This window comes from Ochotona princeps, chromosome 6 (genome assembly GCF_030435755.1).
Source record: "Ochotona princeps isolate mOchPri1 chromosome 6, mOchPri1.hap1, whole genome shotgun sequence".
In the NCBI taxonomy this organism is placed as follows: Eukaryota; Metazoa; Chordata; class Mammalia; order Lagomorpha; family Ochotonidae; genus Ochotona; species Ochotona princeps.
In genome coordinates, this window is record NC_080837.1 from 5,641,224 (window position 1) to 5,660,075 (window position 18,852).

General features: G+C 50.5%; 1 protein-coding gene across 1 annotated transcript in view; it reads left to right on the top strand.

Annotated features, from left to right (window-relative positions):
- ETFA (electron transfer flavoprotein subunit alpha) overlaps window positions 1-17,459 on the top strand; it is an 80,141-nt gene extending 62,682 nt beyond the window's left edge. The window contains exons 10-12 of the mRNA XM_058665503.1: window positions 6,309-6,374; window positions 8,919-8,999; window positions 17,173-17,459. Of these exons, the coding sequence (XP_058521486.1) occupies window positions 6,309-6,374; window positions 8,919-8,999; window positions 17,173-17,211 (186 nt within the window). The 3' untranslated portion in view covers window positions 17,212-17,459. The remainder of the gene's footprint in view (window positions 1-6,308; window positions 6,375-8,918; window positions 9,000-17,172) is intronic.
- Window positions 17,460-18,852: the final 1,393 nt, after the last annotated feature.

Sequence of the window (18,852 nt, forward strand, 5' to 3'; positions counted from 1 at the left end):
CTTTTGTTTTTCAAATACACGTGAAAAATTTTGGGGTGAAAAATCCTTCCTTTTACTAGATGTGTATAAACTTGGAAAGCTGAACAAGCCTCCCTCAGCCTCTGTTTTCTCATCTGTAAAATAGGACACTTTTATTTTTCCTTCTTTCTGTTTGTTTAAAGCAAGATTACATAAAGAGAGATAATAAACTCTTCTGAGCCCAGTGTGGTAGCCTAGAGGCTAAAGTCGTCACCTTGAGCGCGCCAGGATCCCATATGGGTGCCAGTTCTAATCCCGGCATCCCCACTTCCCATCCAGCTCCCTGCCTGTGGCCTGGGAAAGCAGTCAAGGATGACCCAAAGCCTTGGGACCCTGCACCCAAGTAGGAGACCTGGAAGAGGCTCCTGGCTCCTAGCTTCGGATCAGCTCAGCTCCGGCCATTGCGTCCACTTGGGGAGTGAATCATTGAAGATCTTCTGTGTCTCTTCTCCTCTCTGTATATCTGACTTTGCAATAAAAATAAATAAATCTTTAAAAATAACCAAGAAAACCTTTCATCCACTGGTTCACTCCACAGATGTGGGTCTGAAGCCAGCAGTCAGGAGCTTCCTGTGGGTCTCCCACATGGATACAGGGAGTCCCAGCACGTGGTCCACCCTCTGCTGTTTCACCAGGTGCAGCAGGGAACTGGAGTGGAAGTGAAGCAGCCAGGACTTGTATTGAAAGTTGGGGATGAACCAGTATATGGAACGTCTTTCTGTCTTGTCTGTCCTCTCTGTAAAACTGCCTTTCCAATAAAAATTAAGTAATTAAAAAAAGTTGGCGTGGCAAAGCCAGGTACTTGCTGTGAAGGTGCAGTGAAGTTCCCAGCGTATCAGCCACAGTAACTGCAGCCCTGCTGAGTGTGTGAGAGAAGGCCTCATCATCTAGGGGCAGGAGGCTGCTGGGTGGGACAGGGGTCGCCTCTAAGCCAGCAGCAAGTGAAGGCTTGTGTCTGTGGCCGCCGCTCGCGCTGGCCAGGGTCCTGCCTCACCTGTGCAGTGGAGAGCTGCTGCGGCCACAGTCCCGGGCAGTGGTGCCGGGCATTTTCGGGCCTCTCTCCAAAAAGAGGAGAGACTTCAGCACAATTTGGCCATTAGAGGTAGTAGTTTGACTTTTCCAGTGAGCAGCAGGATGAGCTCTGGCAAATGCTCCTGCTGCTCTGCCAGCAGGAGGCTGGCAGAAATAGGATTAATTCATTGAACTCCTGCGGACTGTAGTGAGGTGGTTTGCCACCAAACGCTACATCTCTGCACCTCCCGAGTCAGGGGGAGCCCCTTGGCCTCCCATGAACACTTGCTCTCTCTTCAGCCATCTCCGGGTGTTCTCTCTAGTTTAGTTAGACCTCCTTGTAGGATGTGTAGTTAATGTTTCTATCTTCCATCTCTAGATTCTAAAAGGAGAGATTTTGAGTAGAAAATAAATTTGGATCGCGTTTTTCAGAGGAGGAGCAGTATGGCCTTGGCTTCTCTGCTCCGTGTGTTCCAGATTTAACCATTGCACTTGTATCCATATTTAATACAAGCAGAGTAAGTGTTCACCTCTCTGTTCTTTAAGAAGAGCACATCTGAAATTGCTGCAGGCAGAATACTGTTCCAGTTCTAGAGGAAAATGAATGTATGAATTTACATCATAAATTCATGTAATTTAAGGTTACAAATATGAGTGGTACTTCAGAAAGTCTGTGGAAAACAGAATTAAAAGATTCAATATTTTGGTGCTAAAAATTTAATATCTGGGCCTGGGTGCAGTAGTCTAGCAGCTGAAGTCCTCACCTTGCACATCCCGGGATCCCATATGGTCACCAGTTCTAATCCCGGCAGTCCAGCTCCCCACCCAGCTCCCTGCTTGTGGCCTGGGAAAGCAGTTGCAGTTGGTCCAAAACCTTGGGACCCTGCACCCATGTGGGAGACCCAGAAGAGGCTCCTGGCGCCTGGCTTCGGATTGGCACAGCTCCAGCTGTTGCAGCCACTTGGGGAGTGAATCAGTGGAGGGAAGATCTCCTCTGTGTCTCTCCTCTTTGTATATCTGACTTTCCAGTAAAAATACTAAATAAATCTTTTTTGAAAAATTGAAATCTATGTATGCATAATTTTTTCATAATGCAGATTTCCATGATTGACTTTTTTTTAAGGTGTATTTATTTTGTTGGAAAGTCAGATTTACAGAGAGAAGAAACAGAAAAAAAGATCTTCCATGCCCTGGTTCACTCCTAAAGTAGCTACAATGGCTGGAGCTGAGCTGATCCAAAGTCAGGAGCCAGGAGCTTCTTCCAAGTCTCCTGCGTGGGTGCAGGGTCCCAAGGCTTTGAGCCGTCTTAGACTACTTTCCCAAGGCACAGGTAGGGAGCTGATTGGGAAATGGAGCAACTGGGATATGAACCTGTGCCCATATGGGATCCCGGTGCATTCGAGGCAAGGACTTTAGCCACCAGGCTACTACTGCGCAAGAGCCCTCCATGAGCTTTTGAAGATTATATACATGAAAAAATAACCTATTAGGTAGAACGAACTGTCATCCACTGCTTTACGCCCCAAATAGCTACAACAGCTGGGACTGGGCCACACTACTCCCAACCTCCCTGGGTATAGACAGCTAGTGAATGGTCTCACTCTAATCCAGTGCAAGTTAAGCAGACCCACAGGCTAATGTCAGTCTGTTCCAAACCTGTCCTTAGCTAAGCTCCCTGGGAGAAGGGAGAGAAGGCCGTCCTTCTGTTTGGTGGCCACCGAGACACATGTGGCCAAGGGACACCTGAAATCTGCTTACTCTGAAGGAAAGCCTACTCTGGTTTCACGTGCTTCCTTTCAAGTTGTCATTTGAAACTTATGTTAAATGTATGGTTTGTGACTGTTTACTTTGAGTATCTGTTTCAGGCTGCAGCATGTTACCAAGTCCTTAACGTGCAGGTTGGGGAACAGCTCCCACCACCCGCACCCCAGTTTCCCAAGCAGGGCTCACACAGCACCTGTCCGAATCCCAGGCCTCTGCGCCGGTGTGGGTGTAGCAGCAGTGATGTCAGAGAGACGGGCTGGTCTGAGGTACCTGGCTGTTACCTTCTGGGCTGTTCTTTATCTGGTCATTTGTGGCCTTGCTTTGTTGTCATCTTGGGCTGTGAGCTCCTTGAGGACTGGGGACAGTGTTGGTCATTGTTGTGTGACGTGTAAGGCACAGCAGCAACAGCAGTAAAATCAGCCAGCCAGTGCAGCTCCTCCAAATGACTGGAAAATGCGGCCATTTGTACCACAGAGAACTCTGGCTGCCTACCTGGCTTCTTTGTACGAATCAGAGGACTGCCTTCTCAGGTTACATTACTGCCATCTATTGGGAAATTATTGTAATGAAAAGTCAAGGGGCACAATGACTGATAGTGGTGCCTTCCTCAATTGTTCAGTGAACAGCCTGCTCAGCTGGACATGGTAGTGCTGGGACCACCCTAGAAATCCCTGCTTCCCAGGGGGCTGAGAGAATGGGTATCACATAGACCCCAGCCTGCGAGCAGTGTGGCAGTGTGCCGTGGAAACTGGGCACTGGGCCAAGGGCTGAAGCCTCCAGAGCAGCTCTGTCAGAAGAGCAAGAGGAGGCCCAGGAGAGGTCCGTGGTCATGCGTGTGTCAGCTGGCAGGGCTGGGTCTTGAACCTGGGCAGTGCAACTCCCAGGCCTCAGTTCTGTGACGCACGGCTCTGGTCCATCCTGTGGAGCGTGTCACCCGCTGCGCACTGTGGGCTCTGCAGGGTCTGGCAGGGCCAGGCCCCGCTCGGTGTTCACAGCAGTGCCGTGCGGGTCCTCTCCCCTGGCGGTGTCACTCCTTCCCACTCATCCCTTTACTCATGCCAGTGCAGGGGCGTCCCTTTCTCCCTCTTGTAAAGCATTCCTGATCTCAGAAGCCCCAGGTCTTTCTTCAGGACCCCTTCTTGCCGCATCTCATCTCTAATTCACCTCTTTGTGAACTGTAATTGCTGCTCTCCCCTCTACCATCTTGCCTGTCTTTCTCCCCAGTTATCCCACTGGTTCAGTAGGCGGGGCCTCTGGTGAGGTCGGGATTGCCTGGTGCTGGTGGGCAGCAGTCTCCGGAGTGCTCCAGGAATTAGCTGTGCTGGAATTTCCTTCCCGCTGAGCCACAGGGAAGCACGTTGACATATTAATCTAGTTGCCTATGCGTCCTGAACAAGAACAGAGCCTTCACTGCCAGGCCCGAACAGCCCCCACCACCCTGCTCCCCATCCCTGTCCCCTCACCCCCGTGCCAGTCTGGGCTTCCAGTGCCAGGAGCCGTGGGAAGTAGAATGAGGCCTCCTCGGTCACATTGACCCTCTGGAACTGTCCACCCTGGTCAGAAACGTAGGAGTGGCCCAGAGCACCTGCCTGAGGGGCACTTTGCTCATGACCTTGTTTCTTGCCAACATTTATGGGGTCCATTTGCAGTGAGGGGCAGGCAGGCGCCAGAGGTTTGGAGTATGCCTTGTTTACATTCTGTCTGTGTTTACTGCTGGAGCAACTGGGATTGTTATTAGCACTTTGTGATGCAAATGGAGCTTTTAAGACTTGTGTATCCTCCTGTGCCCACTGGGTGTGTCCTTGCCGTGCTGTGGGATGTCCTCCCCACTCCAAGATCTAGTCTCTGAACCAAAGAGGGCCCAACTCTTTAGGGTCTGGTACTTGTCAAGCACGCTGAGCAGGAAACAGGGCCAGCCCGGATTGTTTCCTTTTCTGGGTCACGCTGTGGACCCTTTATAAAGTCTACAGAGATAAGGCCCAGAGGTGCTGTGTGCCCGTGAGGTGGCAGTGCCACTATTCCAGCAGTGAGAGCCGAGGGGTCCCTGCCCCTGTGGGGTGTTCCAGGGGGTCGTTTTTATAAAAGCCCCTGTGCCAAGGCTGTCCTCCGTCCACAGTCCGGGAGATGGAGGTGCCAAAGGGGAATTGACTGTGTGTGGCCCTGTATACAGAGGTACTCCCCTAGAATAGCCCAGACGTCAGCTGCCATGCTGTCCTGTCTGGGAGTGGGAAGTTGTCAGATCACTGGCAGGCCAGAAAACAAGGGGAGGCCACCTGACCCCGGCATTGACTGTGTGGGACAAAGCCACCTTTAGTGCCTGCCGTTCACATTGAGGACAGACTTGACCGTCAGTTGTGACAAAAACCCCGTGTCAGTCGGCTTGCATGATAGCTGCACCGCCCACCCAAGCCAGGACTTGTTCATCTTGTGTGTGTAGGAAACAGGCTTTCCGTTGAAACTTTAATCTTCCCTGCCAGACAGAATGCAGGAGCTAAGCTCTCTCCATTAAGCACGTCTGTAGTCCGTTCTCCGTGATGATACTGCGTTATACTTTCCGGCCAGGGGTACCGTGTGCATTTTAGATGAGGGCCTAGGGGATTGGGAAGCAGGTCCAGTAGCAGCAATATTCACTGTTACCAGGAGTTGCACCCACACCTTGGGGGAGTTTGTCCCTGTTCCTGGAGGGAAGTGTCCTGCCTCCGCACGTGTGTGTGTGTGTGTGTGTGTGTGTGTGTGTTAGAATCTTTTGACACCACTTTGATTCTAATAAATAGGGCAGTTAACAATTTTGGCAAGCATCCTTTTGTGAGAGGGAAAACAGGTGAGAGTCAGTTTGGGTATGTTTGTGTTGGAGTATTTTTCTGCTAGTGTGCAGTGTGTCTGTTGTGACTGGGTGCCTGCAGCGGGTGTAGGTTGTACAGCTGCCTCACGCAGGTGTGAGAGTGGAATGCGGGACACAGTGAGGGCTGCCTGGTGACCGCTCAGTAGCCCTCATCATCGGGACATTGATGTGTAAGCAGTCCTGTTACTTAACTGTAAATTTTTACTTGAGTGAGCAAACAAGTATCCTTTCTCTGGCTTACTCCCCAGAGGCTCACAGCGGGTGGGACTGGGCCAGGTGGAAGCTGGGGACCCCGTGCGGCCTCTCCTGTGGACGGCAGAGACTCAGCTGCTTTGCGCTATCTCACTGCTTCTCAGGCTCCAGTGCTGGTAAAAGTTGGAATCCGGAAATGGAGCTGGGAATCGAACCCAGGCCCTCTGATGTGGGACATGGGTGTTTTGACCGCTAGGCTCAACATCCATTCCTGACCGCATGTTTGTTGTGATACCATCACTACTATAAGAATTTGCAGGAAGAAGAGGACTGTGGGTTGATAAGATCAGGTAAAAAGAGAAGCTTAATTTAAATAATACATATTGCATCAGTTCTGTTTTAACATGTATTTTGTTCAAGACTTAAATTGCTAACAGCAAACACTTGGAATCTGGTAACAATGTGTTCTCCTCTGTTTCAGGAACTTTATATCGCCGTTGGGATATCTGGAGCCATCCAGCATTTAGCCGGGATGAAAGACAGCAAGGTATTGTGCACACAGTAGTGGCAATGAAAGAGCAAATCTTCACATCTCAGACTTCGGGCTTCCTGCCTGCTGTGTTCCACATAGCTAGAGTGTATGTAGTTGAGCCATTAATGATGACATAGATCTGGAAGCTGAAAGAAATGCTAAGGTACCATTCACTGTCCGCAGCTGCCCCCTTGGTGGGAGAGAGTGCTGTGGCTGAGGGCAGGACACATCCTGCTGCCCCTGAGCACGCACTCTGCGTGACGATCCCCAACGTCAAATCCAGCCCTGATGGTGTGTGGGTAAATCGAGGCTCAAGCAACCTGTGTGGGGTCTGAGCCGCTAACTGCTCTGTGAGGTTCTGATCCCTGGTTCTTTCTCTGCCTGCCTCACCTTGACTCCCCAACAGTCCCCAGACCCCATGTTCACAGGGCCCTGATTTGTGGCTTGGTCCTGGAGTGTGACCACACATACTGGATTAGAGCATCAGGCTGTCTGAATGCCTCAGTAACTAGAGGAGTCCCATGATTGCCCTCACTGCGTCAGTCCTGTGTAACACTGGCAGGCTGGATGCCTCCGTCAATGTCAAAGGGACGGTGTCTGGAGGAGTGCCATGATTGCCCTCACTGCCTGGACTGCATCAGAAGTCCTGTAAGTACTGTGTCAACGTGTATTTCAGAACATGACACAGTAATTCATGCGTAACAACGTGCAGCGTGAACTTCTCTTTGCTCAAGTCAGAGACGCCTGACGCTGCTGCATGGATCCGCTCAGATGGAAGCATGAGAGAAAAGATAATAAAACTTTTAGCGGGCCTAAGTTCTGACGTGCTGAAATGCAGGCATTGCCCTTTGTAGTCTTTAAATGAATCAGTCCAAACCCAGTCAGATTTCACAGTTGGATGGCAGGGTTCTTTACTCAGCTCTGAACACGAGAATGCCAGTGGGGAAAATGTGATTTATGCATTAAAAAAAAAAAGACCCCCCCAACACCAGCTGCCAACTGAACCAGGCCATTTCAGACACGTGCAATTCTGCATCTCTAAATAAAGGCTGCTTCCTGGCAAGAAAATCTTGGTGAAAATCCCCGTCCCATTGCCCTTGGGTGGACTGTGTGAGTCCACCTGACACCACGTTGGTCAGCGCGAGCAGGGCACAGCTGGAGGACAGAGCTGGGGACTTGCACAGATGCCAGCCAGGTAATTGCCTCTGCACAGGCGAGCACGTGTTTATTCAGGGCGTTCCCTGAGCCAGGTGCTGGGATGCTCAGAGGACAGACACCGCCATGTGCAATGGACAAGGAATTGCTGGTTCTACCACTCATCACGTTCTAAAATGGGAAGTTAGAATGATTTAATATCTGATTGCTGCTTTGCCTACAAGCTGCACCTTTGATTGGTCATCATGGGTTGTTGGAACAATACAAGATTCGATTGTTAGAGGACGGCCCAAAGCCTTGGGACCCTTCACGCATGTGGGAGACCTGGAAGAAGCTCCTGACTCCTGGCTTCGGATCAGCTCAGCTCTGGCTGTTGCAGCCATCTGGGGAGTGAACCAGCAGATGGAAGATCTTCCTCTCTGTTTCTCCTTCTCTCTGTAAATATGCCTTCCCAATAAAAACAAATAAATCTTAAAAAAAAAAAAAACTGTTAGAAGAAGAACTGGAACTATTAAGAGAACTCTAGTGCAAAAAAGTCTTTATCTTAATTATTTACAATTAATAATTCATAAATATTGTTTTTAAGATTTATTTATTTGAAAGGCATAGTTTCAGAGAGAGGAGAAGTAGAAAGGAAGAGGTTTTTCTGTGCTGGTTTACTCTCCAGGCTCCTACAGAGACTGGAACTGGGCCAGGACTGGGCCAGGAAGCTGGAACTTCATCTGGGTTTCCCACATGGGTTCAGGGACCCAAGGAGGACTTGGATCATCCTTTGCTTTCCCAGATCCATTGTCATAAGAGGAGCAGCCAGGACTTGAACCAGTGCTCATATGAGATGCTAACATTACAGGTGGATGCTTAACTCACTGTGCCTCAGTGACAACCACAGGAATGTTAATTTCATATATATATATATATATATATATATAAATATATAATGCCAACCCTGACCGAAAGGTTTTTTAGTAACAGACTGGCAAGATAGTTAGCTGTTATATTTTCAGAAAAGACCCAGGGTAATAATTTTTAAAATAAGAAATGGAATGGAGTATATGGAGAACAGAAGTAGTTTGAGCTACAAAGGCTGTGGATTTTGGTACAGATTTTGTTGCTTTTCCACCTGAAGTCAAGCTCTTTTTTATAAGTGAGAAAAGAATATTAAAACAAAAACACTGATTGAGAACTAATACTGAGATGTGCTAGTGATGAGAGGGAAATAATTTTATTACTTTGCGACCCAAATATTTCTGATCCCTTTGTGATACTGGCGTGGATATATGAAGCTAATTTTATGTAGTAGACAGTTGTAGAATATTAACATGTTGTAAGAGGAGTTGGAATAAGACCCTAAACCTGTGTGTTAAATATGCTGCATCTAATAAGCCAAACTCTTTTATTTCACAGACAATTGTGGCTATTAACAAAGACCCAGAAGCCCCCATTTTCCAGGTGGCTGACTATGGAATCGTCGCAGACTTGTTTAAGGTAAGATGGCCTGGAAAGAAGTCGCTGCCACCTGGATTGTCATCCAGAGCTTCTGTGAGGTGGCCAGGGATGAGGAAGCAAGAACAGACCCAAACAGGCACTGCATGCCACACACAGAGTGTGCAAACTGCTAATGCACCACACAGTTTTGTCCTGCTCGCATCAGGTTGTGCCAGCACCCTCATTTTCCTCTTGAAGAGATCAACTTGTCTGTTGAATATCCACAAGGCCCTGGCCACCTGTGTGCTAAGTTAGTACACAGTGGGAAGTGACTCAAACACTTAGGGTGTTACAGTTGGCAGGGGCTACAGTTGGCAGGTGCCAAGCTCTCTGGATCCGGGGTCTGCTGAGCAAGCTGGGGTGGTTCAGAAGCGTAGGCACGCGGCCCTGCTGCAGCTCAGCCGGGCAGCACGACTTGCTGTACTGAAGGCTGAGGGCCTGCCTCTGTGACAGGCCGCCTCGCTGCCCACTCCCAAACCTTTCACTTGCGAGTGGTCTTCCTGCTCTGTCTACACCTGCCTGCATATTTGCTTTTGTAAGGAAAGTGGCTTTAGGGGTATTATCTGATTCAGTGAATTACAGGGGTAAGTGCCTGATGCACCTTTGGTCACGTTTAGAGGTTGCCGTGTGTGTGTGTGTGTGTGTGTGTGTGGCCCGGCCTCTAGCCTCCTGCAGCCTTCCGGGCTCCCTCGGCAGCAGTCACTCTTGCACAAGTCCGTGCTGTGAGCATGCCATCCGACCTGGGAGAAGTGAGGTTGCTGGATCAGGGGAAGCACTCCACCAAACACAGAACCCTGGGGGTGCTGGCAGCTACTGGGAGACTGAGTGGACCTGCTCGGCACGAGAGGACCAGGCCCTTGTACTGTGAACTTCGCCACCCCCACGTGGGAGCTAAGTGAACCTGTAAGAGCACATTGGTTCTCTGAGTAAAGTTCCTGCTCCCTGAGGGGCACAGTTGGATCCTCCAGTGGTTGGGCCTGATGTCCCCGGATCCTGAAATTTGAGGTTCTCGTAGGCCTGGGCATGAGCGAACAAACAGCAGTGGCACTGTTTGCTATGCCCAGTGGAAAGTGAGCATGGTATAAAAAAAATTTTCTGTGTCTGCACAGCAACTCTTCAAGGAGCACAAATTTAGTTCTAGTATCAGGCGTGGTGGTGGGGAGGGTAAATGTTCTCTTTTTTTAGAAACACAAGTTAACATTTTCTGGACCACAGTCTTATCTTACACCATCTTGACATATTTATAAATGAGTATGTCATGTAGTGACATTTCTTATTATTATTACGAAGGTGTATATATATGTATGTATTAGAGTTACATAGTGGTTGGATCACTCCTTGGATAGCTGCAGTAGTCAGGACTGGCAGGTCTGAAGCCTGAACACAGGAGCCTCTTTCAGGTCTCCCGTGGGGGTGATCGGGGCCTGAGTACTAGGGCCATTTTCTGCTGCGTTCCCAGGCCATTAGCAAGGAGCTGGGTCAGAAGTGGAGAAGCAGAGACACACAAATCTGCACCCATATGGGGCGGCATATTTATCTGTTATCCCACAATGCCAGCCTAGCGGCCTTTTGTTTGTAATTAAATTTGTTGATGTTAATGTGTGTTCTTCTCTCTCCCCAAGTCCTGTTTGTCGCAGCTCTCATGGGGGCTTAAGTGATGAAAGCATAGACTGTTAGATGGTTGCAAATGCTTCCTGTCCCCTCCCCGACCAGCTGCCTCGGGGCAGGAGCTTTTTAGAGGTGTTGGTCAGTGGGACAGCAGCCCACCCTCGCCTCCTGCTTTGGGACAGATCCCAGTCTGGGCGTGAAAGACCATGTGTGTGAACTCTGTGGGGCGCATCAATGAAGAGAGTCCAAAGACAGCAGGTGGAAAGGGACCCCAGAGGTCAGCCAGCCAGCTGATTTCCTGCCCAAGGGGCTTATGCTACCTTGAGTTCGCCGCTAGACTTGTGTGGCCAGGATGGAACATGTATGTGCCGTTTATCAACATTGGGTCTCCTGCCTCCCAGGCATACTGACACCCAGAAACACTGGTTCTGGATTGGAAAAGAAGTAGTGAAAGGTGATGGAAATGACCCCAACACACACTGGCTTTATTGCAGACTCCCACTTGTTGTCATACAAAGGACACCTGCCAGGTCCATCATTTGTAAGCTGGCTGTGATCGGAGCATGATCCAGGGGCAGCTGGTCATTGGCACTGCTAAACCAGCTAATGCCTCTGCTGTGTCTCAGCCCTGTGCCACAGGCACCTGGTCTCCTGCTGCCTGGAAAAGGATGCAAGGGGCCCCAGAAGGCACCTGATGGCAGAATGAGGGCAGAGGATAAACATTGCAGGGATTGTCTCCAAGGCGCTCTCGTTGGGACCACTCTATGTTTTCAAAGTTCAACACATATAAAAAATAAAATAATAAATTTTAAAAAAGTCCAACACATAAATGTTGCACATTAAAAAATAAAATTGTGTAAATTATAGCTGGGATTTGCGTTATCCATTTTCAAATAAGATCTAAAGGAATAATAAATGGCAGCTTTACATCAAAAGGCCCTTTTAGATTAAATTTTGTGTGAGAACTTTAAATTACCAGCTATAGCATGTGTAACAGGTAGCTTCTAGGCTAGTGATTTCCTAGGCAATATTTTACTAAGCTAAATCAGCCGTGTCTGGAGTAAAAATGTATATGCAAAGCATTGTATTCTCCGATACTTCAGAAATCTCATGGAAAGGAGAGAGAAAAGATCAGTATTTTGTGCAAAATACATTGAAGCTCAGGCAGAGCCTTTTATGATACACATTGTCTGTGAACTTTGTAATGATTCCTTATATTTGTAGTTTCACTTCAGCTTCTGACAATCATGAGATAAAAAGAACAAGTTTTTCCCCTTTATGTATCAAAAGTATGATGTGGTAATGAGGAGCTTCCATTCAGACTGTCTTGACCATATGTCCTAGTTACGTGACCCTTACTGAGTTATTTCATCTGGGCGCCAGCTTCCTCGTACGTTACACACTGTAAAGGTTTTCAGGAAGGCTCAGGGAGGTTCTGACGTTCCTGGTGCAGTCTGATGACCACCAGCCTCGCCTGTCTGCATCTCCTTCTGTCCAGGCAGCAGGCAAGAGCCCAGCCACGTGAGTGCTGCAATCAGAGTAACAGGACGTGCGACACCACCAGGAAACAACTGCCATACATCACACTCCTTTGAAGGGCAAAACTAGTGGATTTTTGTCTGCTCATGGAGTTTTACATGCACTCTCATCCCGGAGCCTATTCTGTCCCAGAAAGAAATGCCACGCCCATCAGCACTCACTCCACAGTCCATACTGCCCTCCAGCTCCTGGCCACAGCTGATTGCCTTTCTTACAGATGGACCAGTCCTGAATGTTTCCTGTAAATGGAATCACGCAGTGTGTGGCCGCTTGTGGCTGGTCGGCCTTGGCCTAGCATCGGGTTGTCCAGGTTCGTCCGTGGTGTAGCACGTGCCAGTACAGTTTCATGATATTCACGGCACGGCTGCTCACACTGTGTTGATCCATCCGTTCTTCCCTTGGTGGGAAGTCCTGGTGGCTCTTTGGAAAGTGTTGCTATGAACATTCTGTGTAGGTTTCCTTGTGTCAGTTTCCAGGACTAGGAGCGGGGAGGGCACTGCAGGGTCACCTGACAGCTCCGCCTTTTGAGGGGGTGTCCGGCTGACTTCGCGCTGAAGGCACGTGCGGCTCGTGCCTGCACTGGGCGACTTGTCACTGCCTCCCTTTGACCGTCAGCATCCTGGCGGTGTGAAGTGCTGTGTAACTGTGGTTTTGAGTCGCATGCGCTCACTGGACATTTGTGTGCTTTCTCTGGGAAATGTTATTCAGATCTTTCACCCATTTTCAAATTGCATTAGCTTTTTATTACTGAGTTCTGAATGTTTTTTTTTTATAAATGTGAGCACAGGTCCTTCATCAGATATATTACTTCAGAATATTTGCTCCCATTCTGTGGGCTGCCTTTTTACTTTCTTTGTGGTATCCTTTAAGGCACAAAAGGTTTGAATTTTGATCAAATCCATTTTGCTCAGTTTTTCTTTTGTTGCTTATGTTGTGGGTGCCCTATTTGAAAAGTCTTTGCCTAACCCAGCATAGTGACTCTTGGCCTGCCCGTGTCCTTGCAAGTCCCTGGCCTCCAGTGCCACTGGGCAGACACATCGGAGTGGGGTTGCTGGGGCATGTGATAATTCCATGTTGAGTTTTTCAAACTGCTTTCCATAGGAATTTGTTATAGCATCTTTTTTTTTTTGAAGATTTATTTATTTTGATTGCAAAGTCAGATATACAGATAGGAGGAGAGACAGAGAAAGATCTTCTGTCCAATGAGTCATTCCCCAAGTGACCACAACAGCCGGTGCTACGCTGATCTGAAGCTGGGAGCCAGGAGCTCTTCCAGGAGCTTTTCCAGGTCTCACATGCGGGTGCAGGGTCCTAAGGCTTTGGGCTGTCTTTTACTGCTTTCCCAGGCCACAAGCAGGGAGTTGGATGGGAAGTGGAGCTGCCGGGATTAGAACTGGTGACCAGATGGGATCCTCGCGCGTTCAAGGTGAGGACTTTAGCCACTAGGCCACGCCACCAGGCCCTGCTATATCATCTTAACATTCACACCAGTAGTGTTCATGGGTTCCAGTTTTTCCACATCTTCAAGAATACTGGTTTAAATTTTTATTTAACTTTTATTTATTTAAGAGACAGAGCACTCCACTAGCTAGAACGCACCCCTCAGGTGCCCACAACCACTGGCGCCGAGTTGGGCACTGAGCAAGAGCCTGGACTCCAGCCAGGTCCCCCATGTGGGGGACAGGAAGCTGACGGCTTGGGCCCTTACTGCTGCCTTCCAGGGTGTTCTTCCACAGGAAGCAGGAGTCAGGAGCCAGGGCTGGGCTCGAACCAGGGACCCTGGCTGAGATGGGAGTGTCCTCGCTGCTCAGTTAATCCTCTGTCGCTTGGCATTTTCCACATTGTGATCATAGCCATCCCGGAAGTGGAGTGTGATTCCTCACTGGGATCTTGCTGTGTGTGCATCCCTAACGACTGGCAATAATGATGAAGCACGTCACACGTGGGAAGGATGCTCATTGGCCATTTATTCATCATCTTAGGAGAAATGGCCGTCCTACTCTGTCTTTAGATTTGTTTGAAAATGTTAGAGAGAGGGCCCAGCAGCGTGGCCTAGCGGCTAAAAGTCTTCGCCCTGAACGTGCCCCGGGATCCCATATGGGCGCCGGTTCTAATCCCGGCAGCTCCACTTCCCATCCAGCTCCCTGCTTATGGCCTGGGAAAGCAGTCGAGGATGGCCCAATGCGTTGGGACCCTGCACCCGTGTGGGAGACCTGGAAGAGGTTCCTGGCTCCTGGCATCGGATTGGCGCGCACCGGCCCGTTGCGGCTCACTTGGGGAGTGAATCATCATACGGAAGACCTTCCTCTCTGTCTCTCCTCCTCTCTGTATATCTGACTTTGTAATAAACATAAATCTTTAAAAAAAAATGTTACAGAGAGAGGTGTTCCGCCCACAGATGGCCACTACAGCTGGCCAAGTTGAAGCTGGGAACCAGGGTCCCAGGCACTTGGGCCAGCCTCTGCTGCTTTCTCCAGCCCATTAACAGAGCCAGAACAGAGTGGGCACGAACCTCCGGGGCACGAGCCAGTGCCCATATACAGGGTACAGCTCTGCTGCTATGCCACAGTGTCGACCCCTTGCATCTGTTTTTTTGCTTGTTTATCTTCATGTTGACTTGGAGGACTTCATGGATTCTGAGTGCTTAACTCATGTCATATATTTGATTTCCAAAACTATTCCCCCATTCACTTCTTTGAAACACAAAGGTTTTTAATTTTGACAATGTCCAATGTATTTGTTTGTTTCCCATTTTGTGGTGTCATGGCTAAGACTGCGTTGCCAAATCCAAGGTCAGGAAGATTCACCGCTGTGTTTTCTTCTGAGAGCTTTGCAGTTTTAACTCACTCCCCTTAGTCGCTGATGCACGTTTAGTGGGTTACTCTGTGTTCTGGGAGCCGAGGCTCCAGCTCCATGTGCTGGCATGTGGATGGCCACTGTTCTGACACTGTGGGTTAGAGAGGTTTGTCCGAATGGTGTGGACTTGGCCCCTGTCGTCTCCTGGGGTCTGCTGTCTCCCAGTGCCGCTTGGCACCACAGCCCTCCGGGTCCCCATCCCACACGGTTTTGCCCATCTGTCTCCACCGCTTGGCCAAGGAGCCTTGCCTTCTCCAGATGGACAGCTCTGAATTTAGAGCTTTGCTCTCCTCCCCGTCCTCATACTCTGATACAAGATGAGCACATTTCGAGTACCAGATTTGATATTTTCATTTCCTTGAGAAGGAAAGAGTCAGAGAGAGACAGAGCTCCCACTTACCAGGGATTGATGCTCTGCCTGCCTGCAACGGCTGGCATGGGGCCGGGCCAGAGGTGCGAGCCGAGAGGGCCACCCAGGTCTCCCATGTGGGGTCACTAGCCCGGGTACTGGGGTCATGGCCACTGCCTCCCAGTGTCTACACTGGCAGCAAGCTGGGAGCTGGGAGGGGTGCCCTGATGTGTGGCCAGAGGCCTTAACTGCCAGGCTGAATGCTGACACAGAGTATGTTTCTCATGGGGTAGGTCAGTGGCCTCTGTCTGTTTTCTTGTGAACAGGAATTGGGACTGGGTGTCACTACCCCCATGGAGGTGACACATCTGTCACTCAGGGTTGCCCTGGGAAGTCCTGAAGATGAGTGAGGGATTCAGAGCAGGGTCCCTATGGAGGCCCCCTGTGAAGGTCCCGCCGAGCAAGGAGCTGTGGCTGCAGAGGCTGGGGGAGAGCAGGACAGGATGCCGGGCTCCACAGCCACTGGCGTGTCCCCCACACCCAGGCATCGTGGGGCATGCTTGGCAAGTCAGGCTGGTTCGAATAAGGAGCATATGGATAATGGCGACAGCCAAGTTCCCTCACCCTTCTGTAGATTGTGTGGTGGGAGACGTCCTGTAGCGGTTCAAAAAGTGAGGGTCTTGCTTCCAGGGACAGAAATTGGCTCTGGCCTGCTTTTCGTGCCACACTCAGGTGCCCCGTGAGGCTTGAGTCGCGTGTCATCCATGTGCCTGGCATAAGCTCATGGTCTGTCTGCCGAGGCAGTGGGCAAGTGGTGCCAGCACTTAATGCCACCCCTGAGCAAATGCCTGCAGGCCCCTTGGTAAACACAGGCCTCTTAATAGGCTGTGGACAAAGTGACATTCAAGAGAAACAACATGTCGACAATTTCCTTGATGAATTTTGTACGAACACATTATTTCCACCTAATGGAAATGTGGCTCCGTTAAATAATTGAGAGGCGATATTCAGCAGGGGCAGATTCAGCCAGGATCCCTGTGAGCCGGGCAGCTGACATCCTACTGCCAGGTCAGGTCATTGATATTTTACACAAGCAGCTGGGTGTGCTCTCAGGGTACCCACTGGCAGTCCCCTGTATGCCCCACACCTACTTCCACTGCTGCCCCCCGCCATAGTCACAGCACAGCTCCACTCTGGACGCTGCACCTGCTGCTGTGCACTGGCACAGGCGAAAGGCCAGTCGCTCATCTTTGTAAAGCAGCTGAGGGCTGGCCATTGCCCCTCGCCGGAGTGTACCAATGTCTGCTGGCCAGCACCGTGTTTCCTACAGAGCCACGCAGCCAGCCGGCCGCCCACAGCTCACTCTTAGGTGCTGAATAACATCTACGGGGCTGAGAGGTGAAGGATGGGAGGGAGAGGAGGACAAGGAGAGGGCAGTGCTGGGGAGGCCCTGCACTGTGTTGTGGACTGTGTTGTGGACCTGGACGGAAAGTCAGGAATGCAATCGGGGGAGGAAGAAAGCTGGAGACATGGGAGTATGAGATGCTGCTTCCAGCCCAGGCAAGGAAAGTTAGAATCCGTGTGTGTGTGTAATTTTATTTTTTCTGGTGTCTTCTGAAAGTTTGTGGTTATGGCAGGAGGGCTCCCTGTCAGTGGGCAGGCCCTGCCAGCCCCACGCCCAGGGTGGTCTCTCCCTCTGCGTTCGTGGTTTTCCTGGGGCTGGGGAGGGTCTGCGGTTTTCTGTGGGCCGCTGCACTGCCCGCGGGGGCTGAGGTCACAGCACAGGCTGGTGTGTGATTCCTTCTCTCTCATAATTCGCAGGTAGTTCCTGAGATGACTGAGCTGTTGAAGAAGAAATAAGCTGCAGTCACAGAGAAGCGTTCGAATTAGCCCACATCACAGACACGCCGGGTACTGCATCGGCCAGGGGAGAACTGCAGGTCTTAACACCAAGGAAAAACTAACAGAAGCCAGAATACTTTTTCTTTTTATGGAACTGTTATGTTTCTTTGTAATTATTCATGGTTACAAACAATTATTTTTTTCTGAAATTTTCTAATTATGTAATAAAACCCACAATAAAACCTGTCACAGCTTTGAAACTGTCAGGAATGTGCCCAGCCTGTTAAGGGAGCAGAGGAAATTAAAGGCAGTCCTTCCGGCCAGCCTTGCCCACGGAGGGCTTGGACCACTCGGCTCTTGGGAGCAGAGAGGTCTGGGAGGCTGGCCAGCTAGGGGTGACCGGCAGCTCTCAAGCCTGAAAAGCCATAGCTAACAAGACAGATGCAGACCTGGCTTACAGCAGACCCACTGAATGTACTTAACTTCAGTGGCATTTTCCGTTTCCTTTGGAGGTTTTGTCCATTTATGGGACTTGGTGTCTGTGGAGAAGGGAGGACCAGGAAGGAGGGGCAGCTTTGAGAACAGCACAGCCTCTGGATGGGAGCAGATAGCTCGACGTGGTTGTCAGTGCTGAAGCTCTGCCTCCCAGAGGGTCCAGCCTCTTACACCTGCAGACAACTGTCAGAGCAGCTAGGGCTCGCGAGTTAGCCGCAAGTGTGTCTTACCCCTGGCTCGCTTGCTCTGAAGTCAGAACGCGTCCCCTGGGAACTGCCAGCTGAGCAGGTGTCTGGGATCATAGGAAAGGCCGGGAGTCGGAAAGCAAGTAGAAAGAACTGCCCTCCTGCAGCAGGCTACACGAGTGGGAGAAGCTTACCTGCATCAGGCAGAGCCGGGAAGAGATGGGCAGTGAGTGGTGGCGAGCCAGGGACCGTCCCTCTGCCAGTGAGTGAGTGGTCACTTTCAGTTGGCATTCGATCCAGAGACAGAGATAAGCAGCCAGGGAGACAGCAGCGCCAGCCTGTGTGGTTGGCTCCCTGCTGCCCTCGTGGGAGACAAAGTCACTTATTCGAGGAGTTGAGTGTCTGGCAGGAAGTATCTGCTGTGGCATCTCGGCTAGACTCCTAGACTCTCAGGACTCAGTGATCTGGCCCAGTGGGGAGACTGAGGCGTGGTGCGGGGAAGGGGCAGTGACTGGCTCCGAATCCCACGCTGCTGTCACCCTCAGGCAGGCCACCCCTGTTCTGGTTGCTGCCCCTGAGGCTTCCCAAGGACCACAGCTGCAGCACCCCCTTCTCCCCAGCTGTGGGGGTGCTGCAGCCGTGAGGAAGCCTCATGGGGTGCTGGCTCCCTCTGACTCCCTGCTATACTGACTGCCCCACCCAGCGTCTCATTGCCGGCCCAGCCCTGGCTCACTATGTGTCAGGCGCTGTCGGGGGCTCATCATCAGATGCCATTGTTGTTGTCCCTTGTTTTACAGATGCCAAAAGAAGCTGAGGCTGAGAGCCTGCATGACTTTCCCAAAGGCAGAAAGTCTTAGACAAGAACAGGACTGCAAGGCAGGCATTGGTGCGGCATGGCGGCGGCAGGTGCGACTCTCCCAGGGAGTCCCTGAGGACAAAAGCTCGGAGAGCAGGTGGGAGGGCGCGTTTAGACCCTGAA